This window comes from Pogoniulus pusillus, chromosome 16 (genome assembly GCF_015220805.1).
Source record: "Pogoniulus pusillus isolate bPogPus1 chromosome 16, bPogPus1.pri, whole genome shotgun sequence".
Lineage (NCBI taxonomy): Eukaryota > Metazoa > Chordata > Aves > Piciformes > Lybiidae > Pogoniulus > Pogoniulus pusillus.
The window spans coordinates 7,362,064-7,380,035 of NC_087279.1; the positions used below are offsets into that span (position 1 = coordinate 7,362,064).

Below are 17,972 nucleotides of genomic sequence, written 5' to 3' on the forward strand. Positions count from 1 at the left end.
CCTCAAAGGTTGGAGTGCCTCTGGTGGGTGTGACTTGCTCTTCTTCAGCCAACACAGTGAGCTGGTGAAGATGTCTGGTCACTACTCCAAGTGGGAATGACAAAGGGTTGCCCATGCAAAGGCTCTTTCAGTGCAAACACTGCAGTACAGCTTTCATATTTTTTATAATGTCTCATCTCACTCCTTTCCCTTCAATGCCTCTTTCCCCCATCTGCCTCCTTCCCTCTCCATCTCCTTCCCTTTTGCCCATTTGCCTGCTTTTCCCCTGTATCTCCCTCCATTTCCTCTCCATCTTCATCCTTTTCCTCTCCATCTCCCTCCTTTCAGCACCACCTCTCCTTTTCCAGCACAGCTGCTCCATTCCCATCCCACACTGCATTTGCACCTTTTTACCCCCAAACCCGGAGCACCTGGGTGATGTTGGAGTCTCCTCCCACCCCAGGTGTGACCACTTTGCCCTCCCTGCCCACTCCCCTTTATAAGCAGCCCCAGGAAAGGCAGGGGCCCTAAGCTTGCCCAACTGGGCAGAGGGATCCTCCTCCTGTCATCACTGGTGAGTCCCTGTGGTGTGCACTGGTGAATGGGAGTGGGTTCTAAAGGCTGGGGGGCCTGGTTGGCCCCCCAGCTCGGTAGGAATAGGCTCCATGATCCTTCTGATATCACTCCTGGGTGCTGGCTGATCCTTCTTCCTCAGGCTGAGCTTCTCTAGGGCTCAGGTTGGAAGGGACCTCAGAGATCATCTGCCCCAACCTGGCCATGGACAAAAGGTACACAATTATTTGACTAATGAGCTCTAACTCTGCTCTCCTTCAGCTTCAAACCATTCCCCCTTGTCATGGGATTTTGTGGGTTGGAAGAGAGCTGAAGGATCATCCAGACCAACCCTTTCTCCTGTTGCTGATTTTCTGTGTGAGATGATATTTTTCTGTAGCAGGACTGGAGTTCATTCTGACCTCCTGAACACACATCCCAAGTTCTGGTATGGTGTGGAGACCTCCTTGAAGTCACAGTGACTCCAAATTCATTCCTTGGTTTGGTGGGAACAGAGTCTCATCTCTGTGTGTTTGGCATTCCACTGTCTCCTTCAGTAGCTCCATCATCATCCCTAGAGCAAGGGGATGCAAATCCAGGCTGAGCTGCACCAAGTGGGGACCTTCCAGCAGCTGCCAGGCTCCTCCTGTGCTTCCTTCCCTTCTGGATGTGCTGGGATGTGTCCAGAGAAGGGCCACGAGGATGATCAGAGGGCTGGAGCTGCTCTGCTATGTGGACAGGCTGAGAGAGCTGGGGTTGTCCTATCCTGAAAGGAGAAGGCTGTGAGGAGAGCTTGTTGTGGCCTTGCAGTGTCTGAAGAGGACTGCAAGAAAGCTGTGGAGGGCCTTTGTAGGGTGTCAGGTAGTGATAGGACTGGGGGGAATGAATTCAAGCTAGAGGAGGTTAGATTTAGATTAGAGCTTAGGAAGAAGTTCTTCCCCTTGAGGGTGCTGGGGCTCTGGAACAGGTTGCCCGGGGAGGTGATGGAAGCCTCATCCCTGGTTGTTTTTTGTTGCCATGCTGGATGCAGCTCTGGGCAGCCTGATCCAGCGTGAGGTGTCCTTGCCTGGGGCAAGGGGTTTGGAACTGGATGATTCTTGAGGTCCTTTCCAACGCTGACAATTCTGTGATATCAGGACAACAGGGTCAGGGGTGAAGCATGCTGCCTAGGACCCACAAGGAAGTTCAGTCCACCACGGCCTCGACGTTCGTGTTCCGCAACCAAGCAGACAACTTCTGCCTCCAAGGTTGCAAATCCCATATTTTTCATAAGCTCTGGATTTAATTAGGGGAAAAAAAAAAAACTCTAAACTTAACCATTAAGTGCCAGGTTTCAATTAACTGTGGGCTTGTTGCATCACTAGGACCAAAAGCCCTCTGTGTCTCTGGCTGCCAGCACCTCCAAATAAACTGAGCGAACTTGCTTATAATAGCAGGAAGAAAAAGGCTGAGGCTCAGCCAAAGGCATCCCAGACTCCTGTGCTGCCACGAACAAGCCAACAACCATCTGAAGAGAGGCTGGAGCTGGTTTCCACATTGCTTTGTTTATATTGACTGCATTTATGATGCCTCAGAAGTTGCCAGTAAAATATTTATTTAGCAGTTAAAACGCTCTGCAAATGATTTTGCCGTCCCGAAAGATAAATATCTCTGGGCAGGCTGCAGTGATACATTGGTGTTTTGGTGGAGGAAATTGCATGTTGATAAAACTTGCTCAGATTGCACTTTGCCTTTCCTTTTGGATTTGAAGTGGCCACATTAATATTTTTTGTGTCCCCCCCCCTTTGGTGATATTTATTGTAATTGTAACTTGTGCCGAGGTTGGAAACATTAAACTCACCAGGAAGGCAAACACATTTCAAGTGTTTCTGACTTGTCTGTTTAAGGGCTTGAGGACACTTCTGGTTTTGGTCCTTTCAACTGAATTAAGTTGCCTAGAGGCATATCCAGCATGGCTTTGAAAATGCCCAGGGATGGGGATTCCTCCACCACCTTCCTGGGCAACCTGTTCCAGTGTCTCGCCACCCTGATGGGAGAGAATTTCTTCCTAACATCCATTCTAAATCTCCCCACTCCCAGTTTTGCTCCTTTCCCCCAAGTCCTATCACTGCCTGACACCCTAATGAGTCCCTCCCCAGCTTTCTTGTAGGCCCCTTCAGATACTGCAAGGCCACAATGAGGTCTCCTCAGAGCCTTCTCTCCAGACTGCACAACCTCAGCTCAGCCTGTCCCCATAGCAGAGCAGCTCCAGCTGTCTGATCATCCTTATGGCCCTTCTCTGGACATGTTCCAGCACCCCCAGATCTTTCCTGTAATAGGGGCTCCAGACCTGGACACAGTGCTCCAGATGGGCTCTCACTAGAGAAGTGTAGAGGACAGAATCACCTCCCTCACCCTGCTGGCCACATTTCTCTTGAAGCAGCCCAGGGTCTGGTCAGTTCTCTGGACTGCAAGTGCATGCTGATGGTTCTCGTTGTTTGGGTGGGAAGAGACCTTTAAGGGTGATCTAGTCCATCCCTCCTGCAGATCAAAATCTTCAGGTACAACACTGGAACTGTTTTGAGTTTAGCACCTGCACTAATCAAATAAACTCTGATTTTTTTTTTTTCTTTTTGAGGGGCCATTCCTGTGTTAGATATTAATGAGACAAGTGCTGAGGAACAAAATTCCAGATGTCTTTGCCCTAATACAAAAGGATTCCAGCTCTGACTTCTCCAAGTATGTGCTGTCTGGCATGGCTTAGACACCAAGGACAGGCAGTGTGCTTGTTTGAACAGGTTCCATGCCTCATCTGCTCCAAAACCAGTCTCCAAGCAGATTCATGGCTGGCACCACATCCAAACAACCTTTAAACACATCCAGGGTTGGTGACTCAACCACCTCTCTGGGCAGCCCATTCCAACACCTGACCACTCTTCCCATGAGAAAATGTTTCCTATGTCTAGTCTAAACCTACTTTGTCACAGCTTGATGCCATCCCCTCTTTTTCTATCACTATTTACCTGCAGGAGGAGACCAGCAGCAGTCTCTCCACAACTTCCTTTCAGGGGAGCTGTAGACAGCCATGAGGTCTGCCCTCAGCCTCCTCTTTTTCAGACCAAACAGCCTCAGCTCCTTCAGTCACTCCTCACAAGATTTATTCTCCAGACCCTTCACAGCTTCCCTGGCCTCCTCTGCACTCACTCCAGCACCTCCACATCTCTCTTGTGTTGAGGTGCCCAAAACTGAACACAGCACTTGTACCAGAGCTGAGTACAAGAGGACAATCACCTCCCTGCTCCTGCTGGACACAGCATTTCTAATCCTAGCCAGGATGCCACTGGCTTTCTTGGCCACACTGCTGGCTCCTGTTGAGCTGCTTGTTGCTTGTAACCCTCAGATCCCTTTCTGCCAGGCAGCTTTCCAGCCACACTGCCTCAAGCCTGTAGCATTGCTTTGGGTTGGTTTGGCCCAGGTGTAGGAGCTGGCATTTGGCTTTGTTGAACCTCATGCAACTGACTTTGTGCCATCTATCTGGCCTGGCCAGGCCCTTCTGCAGAGCCTTCCTACCCTCAAGTAGATCAACACTGCCATACAGTAGCTGTTAATTAAAAGAAAGGAATCCCAGCTTTATAAGCACACAGCCACAGCCTCTGAAGAGGCTTACACCATCTCCCCTGCAAAGCAGAGCTCCAGCACCTGAGCTATTGACTCGCAGAGTAAAGCATTGAGGTCTCCTTCACAGCAACCAAGAGGAGTGCTCCTCTGCCATCAGCAAGCCTGAGAGCTCCCTGAATCAAAGCCAACCATTAGAGGGCAACCTGATTACATGAGCAGGGATTACTGCAGCACAAGGACAGGCTTTCCCTCCCTAAAACACTGAGTCAGGGCATTTCAGATAGCGTGGATGGACCTGGATTTACAGTCACAACGCTGAAAAAACCCTCTTGACGAAATACCTGGTGGGGGGGGGGCACAAGCCAGAATGCTCTCTGCTGGGTCTTGCTCTGAGCAGCACTGCATAGCCACTGATGCTCTTCAGTTAGAGGTTAAACGCACCATGTGGTAGACCAAAAGCTGTGTTCAGTTTGAGAACAGTCCACCAGGTATGGCTGAGGTGCTGGGAAGGCAGAAAAAAACCCGGAGGGAAATGAGGACAGAGCTCCATGAAACAAAGCTCTTCAGCATGAGGGTGGTGGAACAGGCTGCCCAGGGAGGTTGTGGATTCCTGGCCATGTACAGGGATGGGTTGGATGAGGCCTTGAGCAGCCAAGTCTAGTTGAGAGGTCTCTCTGCCCATGGCAGGGAGGTTGGAGCAGATGATCTTTGAGGTCTTTTCCAACCTGAGCCACTCTATGATTATGATTCTTTGGTTGTCATGAAGGTAAGGAAGAGATCTTCGTCATTTGCTGTGAGCCTTTTGTAACTTCCAGTTTATAAAAGCATGGCATCCTGGTCACCAAACTGGAAAAGCACAGACTTGATGGGTGGAGCACTCACTGGATAAGGAATTGGCTGGATGGTCACATGCAGAGAGCAGTGATCAGTGGCACAATGTCCACCTGGAGACCAGCACCAAGTGGTGTCTCTCAGGGGTCAGTGCTGGCACCAGTGCTGTGTAACATCTTTGTCAGTGATATGGAGACAGCAATCAGTGCACCCTCAGCAAGTCTGCAGATGACACCAAGCTGTGTGGCACAACTGACTTGCTAGAGGGCAGGGATCCATCCAGAGGGACCTGGAGAGGTGGGCCCAGGCCAACCTCATGACATTCAACAAGGCCAACTGTAAGATCCTGCACCTGGGTGGGCACAATCCCAGGCACAGATACAGGCTGGGTGGGGAATGGCTGAGGAAAAGGACCTGGGAGTCTGGGCTCAACAGGAGCCTGCAGTGTGAGTGCAGCCCAGACACAACCCTGTGCTGGGCCTGCAGCAAGAAAAGTGTGGCCAGCAGAGCAAGGGAGGGGATTCTCCCCCTTTACTCTGCTCTTGTCAGACCCCACCTGGAGCACTGTGTGCAGTTCTGGAGCTCCCAACACAAGAGGGACATGGAACTGTTGGGCGAGTCCAGAGGAGGGCCACATGCTCAGAGGGCTGCAGCAGCTCTGCTATGAGGACAGGCTGCAAGAGTAGCTTCTCTGCAGCCTGGAGAAGAGAAAGATTTGAGGAGACCTTATAGTGGCCTTCCAGTATCTGAAGGGGGCCTACAGGAATGCTAGGGAGGGACTATTGACAAGGTCTTGTAATGACAGGATGAGGAGTAATGGGTTTAAACTGGCAGAGGGGAGATTTAGAGTAGATGTTAGGAGGTATTTCTCCCTCACAAACCTTTTCACTATGGTGAGAGGGCATAGCCTGAAGCTGTGCCAGGGGAGGTTAGGAAGCACTTCCTGATGGAAAGGGTAAATAGACACTGGATTGGACTGCCCAGGGAAGTGATGGAGTAACCACCCCTAGAGGTGTTTCAGGAAAGCTTGGATGTGTCACTTTGCAGCATGGTCTGGTCGATATGGTGGAGTTAGGTCACAGGCTGGACTTGATCTCAGCCTATTCCAGCCTCAGTATTCTGTGATGCTGTGAATATTTGGGGAGCACCTTCCTTGCCAGCCCCAGTCAGACATCCACTTTGACAAGGTGCTGTGCCACGTGTAGATCTTCACCCAGAACACTTTCCGGGCACACAACATCCATACCACACAAAGTGGGAGCTGGGAGCTGGAGCTGGGAGCTGAAGTGCTGTGCTGTGGCCCAGCCCAGAGGTCTCTCCTGCCAGCTGTTGCAATGCTGTGTTTCAGAAGGACGTCAGCGCTCCCAGCACAGGCGGTTTGCAGCGTGTGAGAGCCCACTGCACGTCTGCCTGTTCTCCTCTGGCCTCTGTTTACACTGCAGCTTCTTCATCCCCATGGAATGGCACTGAGGTCTGGGGACCCTGCACTTACGAAATGTCAGGCTGGAAACACATGCCATGAATGAATAGGGCTGCCATGATTTTTGCCTGCAAGTCTTGCCTGAGTAGCTTTTGAGCACGAATGAAAAGGGCATCACCCTTCAGGCACACCTGTGCTTCAAATCAGCAGGCAGCCTTTAAGGTCCCTTCCAACCTAAACCATTCCATTCTGTGCTTCTGTGAAATACTTCAGAGACTCCAAGGCCTGCAGTGACAGGATGAGGGGCAATGGCTTCAAACTAGAGAAAAGCAGGTTTAGATTGGATGTTAGGAACAAGTTCTGCACCATGAGCACGGTGGAACACTGCAACAGGTTGCCCAGGCAGGTGGTTGGGGTTCCACTCCTGGAGATATTTGAACTCTTTGAGGCTTAGTGCTGCCTTGGGTATGGTTTAAAGGCATTGGAAGATGTTTTGAATGTTGTGGTGTGCTGTGAAATTTCATCCTGAAAAAAGGAGGCTCTGGGGAGACCTTAGAGCAGCCTTCCAGGACCCGAAGGAAGGAAGACCTGAGGAGGGATTTTTGACAGGGGCTGGGAGTGACAGGAGGAAGGACAATGGCTTTGAGCTGAAAGAGAGGATATTGAGACTGGAGATTAGGAAGAAATTCTTTCCAGTGAGGGTGGTGAGACGCTGGCACAGGTTGCCCAGGGAGGTTGTGGATGCCCTTTCCCTACAGGTGTTCAAGACCAGACTGGATGGGACCTTGAGCAAGCTGGGCTAGTGGGAGGTATCTCTGCCTATGGCAGGAGGTTGGAACTGGATGACCTTTAAGGTCTCTCCCAAACCATTCTATGGCTCTTGAATATCTGCTCAGGGAATAAATGCACACTGCCTAACACTCTTTAACTGGGAGGGGCAGGGAGGGGAATGGTGTTGAAAAAAGAAATGAAATCTTCTCATTCCAGCTAACACTCAAAACTCAGACAAAAATCAATCTTATTTTATTACTCTCCCCTTTATGGTTTTGGTTTGGTTTGTTTCAGTTTTGGAAAGTTTCCACATTCCCATCCTTTTAAAAAAAATGGTTTTTGAAAGGTTTTCAGCTTATTTTGTGGTTTGTTAATCTAGATGCAGGGTAAACAGTGGCTTTGAGGTCCTGCAGAGAAAGAACCCATTTTATACATTATCAGGTTTTTAATGGATTCAGTTTGTAAACTGATGAGCCCATACAAGGCTGGGACTGGGACTTTTTCCCATCAACAAAGAGCTGCAGGGACAACAGCCTGTATTTGTAAAGAATCACAGAATCACAGAATCAGCCAGGTTGGAAGAGACCTCCAAGCTCATCCAGTCCAACCTAGCACCCAGCCCTATCCAGTCAACCAGACCATGGCACTAAGTGCCTCAGCCAGGCTTTGCTTGAACACCTCCAGGGACGGTGCCTCCACCACCTCCCTGGGCAGCCCATTCCAATGCCAATCACTCTCTCTGGAAAGAACTTCCTCCTAACATCCAGCCTAGACCTTGAGACTGTGTCCCCTTGTGCTGTTGCTGGTTGCCTGGCAGAAGAGACCAACCCCCACCTGGCTACAACCTCCCTTCAGGTAGTTGTAGACAGCAATGAGGTCACCCCTGAGCCTCCTCTTCTCCAGGCTGCACACCCCCAGCTTCCTCAGCCTCTCCTCATAGGGTTTGTGTTCCAGGCCCTTCACCAGCTTTGTTGCCCTTCTCTGGACACCTTCCAGCACCTCAACATCTCTCTTGAATTGAGGGGCCCAGAACTGGACACAGCACTCAAGGTGTGGCCTGAGCAGTGCTGAGCACAGGGGCAGAATAACCTCCCTTGTCCTACTGGCCACACTGTTCCTGATCCAGGCCAGGATGCCATTGGTTCTCTTGGCCACCTGGGCACACTGCTGGCTCATGTTCAGCTACTATCCACCAGTACCCTCAGGTCCCTTTCTTCCTGGCTGCTCTCCAGCCACTCTGTCCCCAGCCTGTAGCACTGCTTGGGATTGTTGTGGCCAAAGTGTGGAACCCTGCACTTGGCCTTGTTCAATCTCATCATGCTGTGAAACCCACTGCCTCCTGATGCAGTGGTCAGCACCCATTTTTGCTAAAGGTAACCATCCACATCCCAGAGCCTCAGTTCTGGCAGACTTCCTATAGATTTCATGGAAAAGTTTAGCCAAGTAGAGATGACAGCCCCAAGATTTGTGCTAGCCTGTTTCATGTGAACTTGCCCTGAGCTTTGTTTCAGGTAAAGACTGGTTGGACAGGATGATCCTAAAGGGTTTCTCCCAACTGAAACAATTCTATAAAAAGGAAAAATTGGACATTTGAACTGGAAACTCAAGTGCTACTTTGAGGCTAAATAGGACATTTTAGTGAGAGAAATTAGATTACAGGCTGTGAGAAGGAAATAATGGTGATGTCTACTTCACTCATAGGCTTGCTGAGATGAACACAAACATAAATAATACAGTTGTTGTGTGTCTTTGGCTGTCTAACCTGCTGTCTGTGTAACTAACCCTTCTGCTTTCTAACCCCCCTGGCCGATCTTCCAAACTCACCATGAATGTAAGACAAAGTCTGGGATAAGGTAGAGGGGTGGAAAGGAGGTGGAAGGGTGGTTGGGAGCCCCTCCTGGTTTCTGGGAGGGCTGTTGTGTTTCTGTATGACTTTTTAACTTGTATATTTCTGTCTACAGCTGTATATATTGTAAATATATTGTGCTAGCTGTCAATATAAAGCTTCATTCTTAATTCCCAGCTCATCTGAGTCTAGTCTGGGTGATTTCATAAAAGTGGGGGGTGGGTAACACCCAAACCATCACAACTCACCTAACTGGGGCTCTGTTAAGGAAATGGTCTTCACATTGGACTCACTGTGATCCTGTGAGCTCTCAAGCATGGGAAGGACTCGCTGTGGGTGCTGCTTTTCCAGCCTTCAACCTAACCTTTCTGCTCTGCTTACACATTTGTTTTACCAGCACTGATGTAATTACAATGAGAGAGTTCCCCAGCATGGATGCACTTTAGCCAGAATCCACATGTCACACCAAAATAGCTTGGTTTTACACCAAAGAAAGAATGCCCAACAGATCTTTTAGCTACAAGGACACTTTACTGTCCCTAAATTATACATTATTGAGGGGACTGTGCAGCTTTTCTGTCAGCCCTGCTTTGGGGTGCTGCAGAAGGACATCATCCCAGCAGGCAGAACAAGACTGTGAGGTGAAACCACAGCACTGAACCCAGTAATCCAGATCTTCCTTAGGACTCCTGTTGGACGTCTTTGAGCTGACACAGCTCTACTGATGAAGTGGTGTGACTGTGGGTATCTGGGTATAGCAGCCTAACAACATCCACACCGGTTTGTTAGTGCTGTAAAAGGTGATTAAATCATGAAACAAATATGCTGCACTAACAAAACTTATCCACTATCATCAAAGCTGTGTTGGTGGAGTGTCCTTGTGATGGCCCATCAGACAGTGAAGGTGGCTGATACCTGTTAAAGAGTGCCTGGAAGCTCCTTGTGTAAATGCACTCAGATATCCTCAGACTTTAGCATCAGACTTGGCAGAATCAGGAAACGGTTTGCCTTAATGATCTTAAAGGTCTTTTTCAACCAAAATGCTTCTGTGATTCTAAAACGCATTGGGAAGAGCTCTCGCCAACCAGCTGGTGGCACCTGTCTGTGCTTTCAAACTGGAGGGCTCCGTTCCTGGCTTCGAGTTGCTGTTACGGAGGTGCAATGCCAAATAGAATCTCAGAATGTTAGGGGTTGAAAGGGTCCTATGAAAGATCATCGAGTTCAACCCCCCTGTCTAATCAGGCTCACCTACAGGGCAGGTTACAATCGCAATGTATCCAAGTGGGTTTTGAAAGCCTCCAGGGAAGGAGCCAGCCCAGTCCACACTGTGACAAGAGGCAATAGAAAAATCAATGGAAAATAATATGGAAACTCTCTAAATGAAAGAATTTACCTTTAAATATATATGTATACGTTTAAAAAAATACATATACAAGAAAAGAAAAACCAAAACCCACCCCAACCCCCTTGCCCAAGTGTAGTATTGACTTGGAACACGTTTTTCATGTGATTGAGAGAACTCCTGGTTTTATTAGGATCGAGGTCATGGAACATGAAGGGCTTCTTCAGCCCAGCGCTCATGTCCTCCCTGCTCTAAACATCTCCTTCCAAAGCGAAAATTTGCCATTAAAGTTGTTTCTACCAAAACCCGTTTCCAGTCAAGATCCCGGAGCTCGTTAACGAGGAAGTTCCGGCGGCTGCTGGAGGCACCGCAGTGTCCTGTTCGCCCACCCAACGTCCCTCTTAGCCTCCAAACCGCGGGGCGACCCCGGGCTCGCCTGGCTCGTCCGAGCCTCACGGGGCAGCGCGGAGCCTTCGCCCGCTCCCGTCTGCGCGCAGCCCGCTCGGAGCGCGGCAGCCCGGCTCTGCCCACGGCCGCCCGGCTCTGCCCGCGGCCGGGGCTCTTCCACCTGGGTTTATTCTGGCGGAGCAGCAGACGGCAGGGATGGGGCTGGAGAGCGCAGAGAGGCTTGGCGACCCCCGCGGGCAGCCTCGCCGTAGCGGCTCCCCGGCGCTTTTCGTGCCTTTTGTCCAGCAGAGAGAAAAAAATATCCCGTGGAATCCTGAGGGGAAGAGGAGCTGCGCAGCCCCCGGGAGATGCCTTTGATTGCCCGCGCTGCACAGCCTGGCAGGGCCCGAGCGTAACCTGCGCAGCGCTGCCGGGAACCGCAGCGAGTCGGTGCGAACTGAAGCGAGTGAGGGAAGGCGGAGCTGGGAGCTTCAGCCCAGAACCCCGGGCATGGCCTGTCCCGGCTGCTCCGCGGAAGAACCGAGCTTTCCCGAGCTCGTCTAAACGCCTCTGCCACCTAAACTCCTCTCCTGCTCCCGACTAACCCCCCCTGCGGCCAACTAAAAGGCCACCAAACCCCCCTCCTTCGCCCACATTAAGTCCCGCTCGCTTCACTCTCTCTGTCCAGAAAGGAAAAACATACACAATAAAATAACTTTCCTTATTTAATGCCTTTACGGTCTGCGAAAAATAATCACTTGTCCGCCACTTACTTAGATCTGAAAAGAAAATATAACTAACACCAAATCGTCAGTGCGACAGCAATAGCTGCGGTGCGGCTGCTCCCAAACCTGCCTCACCTCGATGATGGACGCGGCTCAGCCCCTTAATTTCTGTTAATGTGCTGCTGAATCTCCCTCCTAATTAAAACCGGCCGCTATTTATCGCGCTCGGAAGCCGCCAGCCCGTAATCAAACCAGAAACAACAGCCCCGACATTAAATTAAGTGACAAAAATCAAACAGCCACTGAACTCTACCCGCGCACGGCAGCCCCCACCCCTGGCTCTGCCCGGCCCCCTCCAGCCGCCGCTTTCCGCCTTCTCAACGTGAATCTCCACGGCCAGGTTGAATAAAATGTTTTTAACGAGTTGGTTTTTTAGATGCAAAAATCATCTCAAAGTGAGAACTTGAGGTGACTTCTTGTGTGCTCAGCCATGGCCGTGTCCTGTGCTTACCAACACCCTACCGCTCATGCCGGCTGGGATGGAGGAAAGGCATCCCGAGGCATCGCCCTGGGCCAGGGCAATGAGTACCCTCCGCTCACCTCTACCTCGCTGCAGCGAGTCTGGGCTCCCTGGAACGTGGCGAGAAGAGGAAAACTGAGAAGAACCGTGTGGGGAGTATATAGGGTAGCCAGCGCAGATTCACCCCGGCGACGGGCTAGAAGCGGGGCAGGCTCGGAGCAATTTGGACTTCAAGCCTGTAAATATTCTCTGTGTGGCTCCTTTCCCGCTGGGATTGTGCGTTCGCGTCGAAGCGAGAGGTGGAAACGTCACCGAAGGAGTGCCTTGGTGCGTGGATTCGGAGCCATCCTACGGCTGTCGCTGCGAGCGAGGGTCGAGAAACACCGACAAACCCCCAAACTCTGTCTGCTAGTTACCACCTTTAACTGAAAGGTCCATCCTTGCAGCGAAGAGGGGGAGGTGTCAGTCTGGGCCCTCAAGGCTGCTCCAGCCGCCTCCCAACCGCGCAGCACCGTGCAACCGTACCCGCACTGCCCCCGGTCCCGTTCCCCTTCCCTTACTCGCCGCTTTTCGTCCTTTTCTGCAGTGTTTCTGGGTTTTTTAGCAGGACGGCGGTAATTGCACGTCTCGGTAGATGCTCTGTAATTTGCTATCTCGATGAAAAAAAACACAGCAGGAACTCAGGGAAAACAAGAGGGGAAAAAAATAAGGAAAGAAAACCAAAGTGCCACGATTTCATGCTACGTCGCAGCAGTTCCCAAAGTGTCCCAGCCGGTGGCGGACGGGAGCGGAGCGGCGAGGCCGAGCCGGGGCTTTCCCCCTTCCCCGTTCCGTCTCGGTGCGGGACCGGGAGCCCCCGCCGATGGCTGTGGCAGGCTCAGGGATGCGACGAGTTGGAGATTGCTTGCTCTGGCCGCCCAGGTTCGGGTGCCGTCAGCTGATCTGTCACGGTCTGCCTCAGCCGCGGGTTTAATGCAGCATCACTTAGGATGCACAGCGGGGAGTCTAGTTAATTTGTCCGAAAGCAACTAGCGCATCTTTAAAACGCGAGAGCATCCGGATTCACTCCAGCAACTGCGGGTCTTGCTTCTTCCCGTCACGGGCGGGCAAAATCAGGGGAAAAAGCAAACAACGGGAGAGTCCGGGACAGCACTGCTCTTGGTTCTGTCTCTATCATGTCCCCACGAATTCGGATTTGAATACAACCTTTGTCTCCACAAAAGGAGAAAAAGAGGGAAAAAATGTTTGTTTTAAAGCGAAAAATTGTTACATTACTCCGAGCAATAGTTCATAAAATACTTTATTGAAATAAAGTAAATATCTTCGCAATAATAAAACCGATCATAAAATGCAGTTTTCGAATAACTAGGGGCACCACAGGGTTTTTTTGTAGACAGAGAGGAGCAGATGTGGAATTTGGGATCCAGTGTCCTCCTGGCCCCCCGGGGCCGTCGCTAGTGTCCATGGCGCAGCTCTCCGCGGAGCGAGAGTCGGGCTGGGGGGCGATAGGGACGCGACCGACCAAACTGCCCGGTTCACCGAAGACCGAGAGCGACCGTAGCCACTAACCGTGCTGCGCCTCTTCCTCCTCCAGCCGGGCGGGGAGGTGCCGGGCCGGCAGCAGGCTCGGTGGGCAGCGCCCAGGGGAGCGGCCGGGGCCAGCGGCACTGGGGCCGGGCGGGGACCCCCTCACTCCTCCTGACTGACTTCGGCCGGCGAGCCCAGGCTCTCGGGTGGCTTCTCAGAGTCCCGGGCTCTCTCCTGCTCCGAGAGCTGCTCGCTGCTGGGGATGGAATTCTTCTTTGGGCGGCCCTTGGGCTTGGTTGGGGACTCCAGGCCGCCTCCTTGCAACACCTGCGAGGCGGGGAGGGGACAGAGAAGGCGGAACACCGGTGAAACCGTACTGCCATCAGCCTGGGAAGCGACGAACCTCCCTCCCATCCCCTGAAGCAAAGCACCGCGGGCTCCTCCCGACCCGCGCTCACCGCCCTCTGCACGCCCGGGGCCGAGGTGCAAAAAGCCGGGCAGGCTCCGATCGGAGAGGTCCGGCGGTGGCCCAGGCGAGGCTGGCCTTGAAGACCGGAGATACATATTTATTTATGTGCAAAATGATTGTTATTTTTTGGGCAGAGCCGGTATGCAGAAGGGGCAGCACTCGATACCCCGGCAGGGCAAGGACAGGCGCAGAGGCATGCAGAAGCCTCGCACTCGGGCACTTACTATTTTCTTCCACTTCATGCGCCTGTTCTGGTACCAGGTTTTCACCTGGAGCTGGCTGAGCCCCAGCGATTCGGCCAGGTCTATTCTGCGGGTGAGAGAGACAGGCGGTAAGGCCCCGCGGCCTTCGTCTCGCCTGGAAAAATGACCCCACATCCCGTACCATCAGTCCCGCACATTCCTATGCCCTCCCCTACCATCCCGTTCTGTACATCCTGCCTCTGCTCGGCTGGGCCCGGCATCGCTTACCTGTCGGGCGTGGAGAGGTATTTCTGCTTCTCGAAGCGCTTCTCCAGCCCCATGAGCTGCAGCTCGGTGAAGACAGTGCGGCTGCGGCGGCCCTTTTTAGCCTTGCTGCCCGGCTCCGGGGGACCCGGCTCCAGCTTGCCGCGGAGGTGCAGCTCCAGCGGGAGATGGGGCGAGGCGGAGCCGCCCTGTAGGCCTGAGCCGGCGGCCAGCAGCGCCGAGCCCAGCCCCGAGCAGCCCAAGGGAGCCAGCGGGAACTTGAACACGGCGGCCGGTTCCGCCTTCAGCACCGCTACGAGAGATAAGAGCTGTCAGTGCCGGGCAGCCTGCGGGGACCCCCGCGGCTGCAGGGTGCCTCAGTTTCCCCGGGAGTCAGCCTCTGTTTGGCTCTCCTCCTTTTTCGACAAGGACGCAACGAGGAGCGGAGCTGGCGGGGTGCGGGACAGCCGGGGAGGACGTCGGTGCCTGGCTCCACCGCCTCCGCGACACAGGGTCAAGTTTTACCCTTCGACTGGCTAATTACTGAATGACTTGGGAGGTTACAAATGGAAACATTTGAAATAAAATAAAAGCGTTCTCCTCCAGTGCCACCCAACAGCCGCCGGGACCTCTGCAGCCGGCCGAGCCCCAGGAGTAAGCCCAGCCATGGTCGCAGTTTCCCTCCAGAGCTGTTTTCAGGACGTTTTGGACCAGGGAAGAATTTGTGTCCCTGTCCGTGAAGCGCAGACCCACGATCTTCCTATGAAGGCGCGCCCGGGGCTAGGACAGGGAGAGCTTCCAAAGGGAGGAAGCCCATCCCCGAGGATGCTGCGGCAGACTCTCTCGGGCCTTCCCCAGGCGGGCCTGCGCTGCCCCGGCCCGACCCCGCCGCCGCTTTCCACTCCCCGAGGGCGCCCCAGTCTGGACCTAGTGGTGCCCGGTGCTGTGCTCGGTCCGTTCTGCCCCGCGGGCACAGCGGGAGCGAGTCCGACGGGCGGGAAAAAAACACTTTTAGAGCGGTGTCTCCGGGTTTCCCCGCCTCGGCCTGAGCGAAATCCCTTCACAGGGCCTGATTCTGCTTCCGCGGAACCCGGCGGCAGCTACTCTGTGAGGGTTGAAAAAGCTTTTTTTAGCTGGCCCAGCATTTCAAACAGCTCTGCCCATCACGCAGACAACACTCATCTCCAGATATTCTAACACACGTTGCTGCCTTGCTATGAGCTTTGAGTCATTCCTCTTTGTCTTCTAAAACGAAATGAAGAAGTGGAGATTCCTTTCGTTTCCACGACGTCTTCACAGGCGAAGATGCTTTGGAAAATTAAATGGAAGCTTTTGCCATCATACGTTAAATCCTGGCCTTTGGAATAGATGGTTTTTTAAACGGCAGCATTCGGTATAACTACGTCGTTAATATACTGCGTTTGTCATTAAATACTGTCTTAGACTGGAGAGAGCATGCTGGGTCCCGCTTTAAATAAATATGTATATATTATACATGTATTTATCTATAGAAATTAATACGTTTCTTATATGTATACGTGGAGTTTCCCGCTAAATCCACGTCTCTCTGGTCACCTCCGCAGCCGGGATAGCACAACCCAAGCGTGGAGGCATCAGCGGTTCGCACCTAATCTAAAACAACGGGGTGGGAGGGGGGGAACGGCAAAACTAGAGCGGGCACCGCGTGGGACTCAATGGCCGTTTTGTGGCAGCACCGTCGCAGCCGAAAAGCCTTTTTCTTCATTTTAGATAAAAAAAAATTGGCCAGGCCCCGAGACTCAAACCTTCCGCGGCAGAGACAGCAGTCCTCTGGGATGCGCTCGGCAGGCAAAGCCTGGCAGAGGCTTTTTTAGGCCAAATTCACCAGCTTTTCTTCAAGGGGACCAGATTCCAAACGCGATCCGGTACAGCAGTGGAAAATGCCTCGGCTCCCCCTCCCCCCTGTCACCTCCTCCCCAGCCGCGGGAGCCTTCGGGGCTCGGAGGATACAGAGGTTCCCTTCGTCTCCCCTCCCCGCCTCCCCCTCACCCTGGGGACCTACCGAGGTGGTTGTGGTAGGGGCGGGCGGAGAGCAGCGCTTGCACCCCGAATTTGAGTAGCTCCCCGGCCGGCGCGGCCCCCTTGGCGTCCGGGGGGTCGGTGAGGATCTCCTCGATCATGAAGCTGCGGTAGCGATGAGAGCGGTGGTCGGGGAAGGCTTCGGCCGGGAAGTAGTGCGCGGCCCCCAGATCCAGAGGGTGCTGCATCCTCGCTGCCGCCCGGGCAGGACCGTGTGTGTGTGTGTGTGTGGTACCCCCGGCCGCCGCGGCCACCAGGCCGCCCTAGCGCAGCCCCCCGGCCGGCGCTGCTGGCAGCCGGGCCGCGGGGGTCCCAGCAGGGGCTCTGCCCATTGCTCCGCTGCCCGTCACCCTGCCCTGCCGGGCCGGGCCTGGCGCGGCCCCCCCAGCACGAGTGGCCCAGAGCCGTTACCGCCGCATGCACACGGGGCGCGGCACCGGGGAGCGTGTCTCCGCCCCGGGATGGCGGGCAGCGGCCTATTATACCGCCGGCCCCGCCGGGGCTGTCAGCGCTGCGGGGGAGGGCGCGGGAGGGGCTGCAGAGGAAGGAAGGGGCCAGGGCGGGCTAGTACCTGGAAGCGAGAGGTTACAGCAGCACATTTGATCCTCTGCCATATAAAGCAAATTAAGCCTCTGCCCGCGACGGGAGAGCAGGCACCCAAACAAGTGCGGATCCCTTCGGTGGGCATTCCCAGTCCCAACCCAATCCCCATCCCCATCCTTATCTCTGTCCCCATCCTCGTCCCTATCCCGATCCACATCCACATCCCTACCCACGTCCTTATGTAGTCCCAACTCCCATCCCCATCTCTATCTCCATCTCAATCTCAAACCCCACTGCATCCCTACCCCCATCTCCCTGTCCCTTCCTCATTGCTTTCACACTCCCATCTCCATCTCCATACCATTCCTGTCCCATTCCCATTGCTTTCCCATTTTCATCCCTATTTTAGTTTCCATCCCCAAAGCTGTCGAGGCAGCCGCGGCCCCGGGAGAGGCAGCCGGGGCACCTCCCTGACACCTGCCTGGGCCTCCCGTCCTCGGGGCTGGTTTCCCTCGGTGGGACGTACCCCGCCGCCCCGCCGGCGGCCCCGAGCCCTTGGGGCTAGTAGCCAACGCCGGGAGGGCAGAGAGCAAGAGGGGGCCGCGCTGCGGGGTCCGGGCTCGGGGATGGTAGTCGAGGGGGCCATGCCCGAACCCCTCAGTTACGGGCTCCCTGCGGGCTTCGCCAAATCACTGTAACAACTGAGAGTTGCTGGTCGGGGAACGGAACAAACCACAACACTGAACGGTTCCCGTGGCTTTTAGAGCACTTCCACGAACTTTTTGCTCTGTGCAACGGGACTCGTTTAATTCCCCTTTATCCCGTGTCACACAAGACAGCAGATAATCAATGAGCTATCCCTGCTTATCACTTCGTGCCACATTTATTTGCCGGAGTCCCAGCGCTCTCAATCCTCAGCAGAAAAGGCAAGCACCAGGGGATTCTGGGCAGGGGGGACA

The 17,972-nt window shown here is 53.6% G+C and overlaps 1 protein-coding gene and 1 long non-coding RNA gene across 2 annotated transcripts; one reads left to right on the forward strand and one right to left on the reverse strand.

The window, feature by feature from the left end:
• Window positions 1–479: 479 nt before the first annotated feature.
• On the forward strand, window positions 480–2,387 carry LOC135182202 (uncharacterized). Its single transcript, XR_010305095.1, has 2 exons — window positions 480–553; window positions 1,896–2,387. It is a non-coding gene; the product is annotated as an uncharacterized LOC135182202 (long non-coding RNA).
• Window positions 2,388–13,067: 10,680 nt separating this feature from the next.
• Window positions 13,068–16,871, reverse strand: BARX1 (BARX homeobox 1). Its single transcript, XM_064156037.1, has 4 exons — window positions 16,454–16,871; window positions 14,437–14,725; window positions 14,191–14,275; window positions 13,068–13,824 (listed from the first exon to the last, which is right to left on the reverse strand). The coding sequence occupies exons 1-4, from the start codon at window positions 16,656–16,658 to the stop codon at window positions 13,660–13,662; spliced, it is 744 nt and encodes a 247-aa protein (XP_064012107.1). The 5' UTR covers window positions 16,659–16,871; the 3' UTR covers window positions 13,068–13,659.
• Window positions 16,872–17,972: the final 1,101 nt, after the last annotated feature.

Coding starts and splice junctions, on each gene's coding strand:
- BARX1 (XM_064156037.1), bottom strand. CDS start 16,658: ATGCAGCACCCTCTGGATCTGGGGGCCGCGCACTACTTCCCGGCCGAA. Junction 14,726..16,453: donor CCCCTACCACAACCACCTCG/GTAGGTCCCCAG, acceptor TATCTCTCGTAG/CGGTGCTGAAGGCGGAACCG. Junction 14,276..14,436: donor TACCTCTCCACGCCCGACAG/GTAAGCGATGCC, acceptor TCTCACCCGCAG/AATAGACCTGGCCGAATCGC.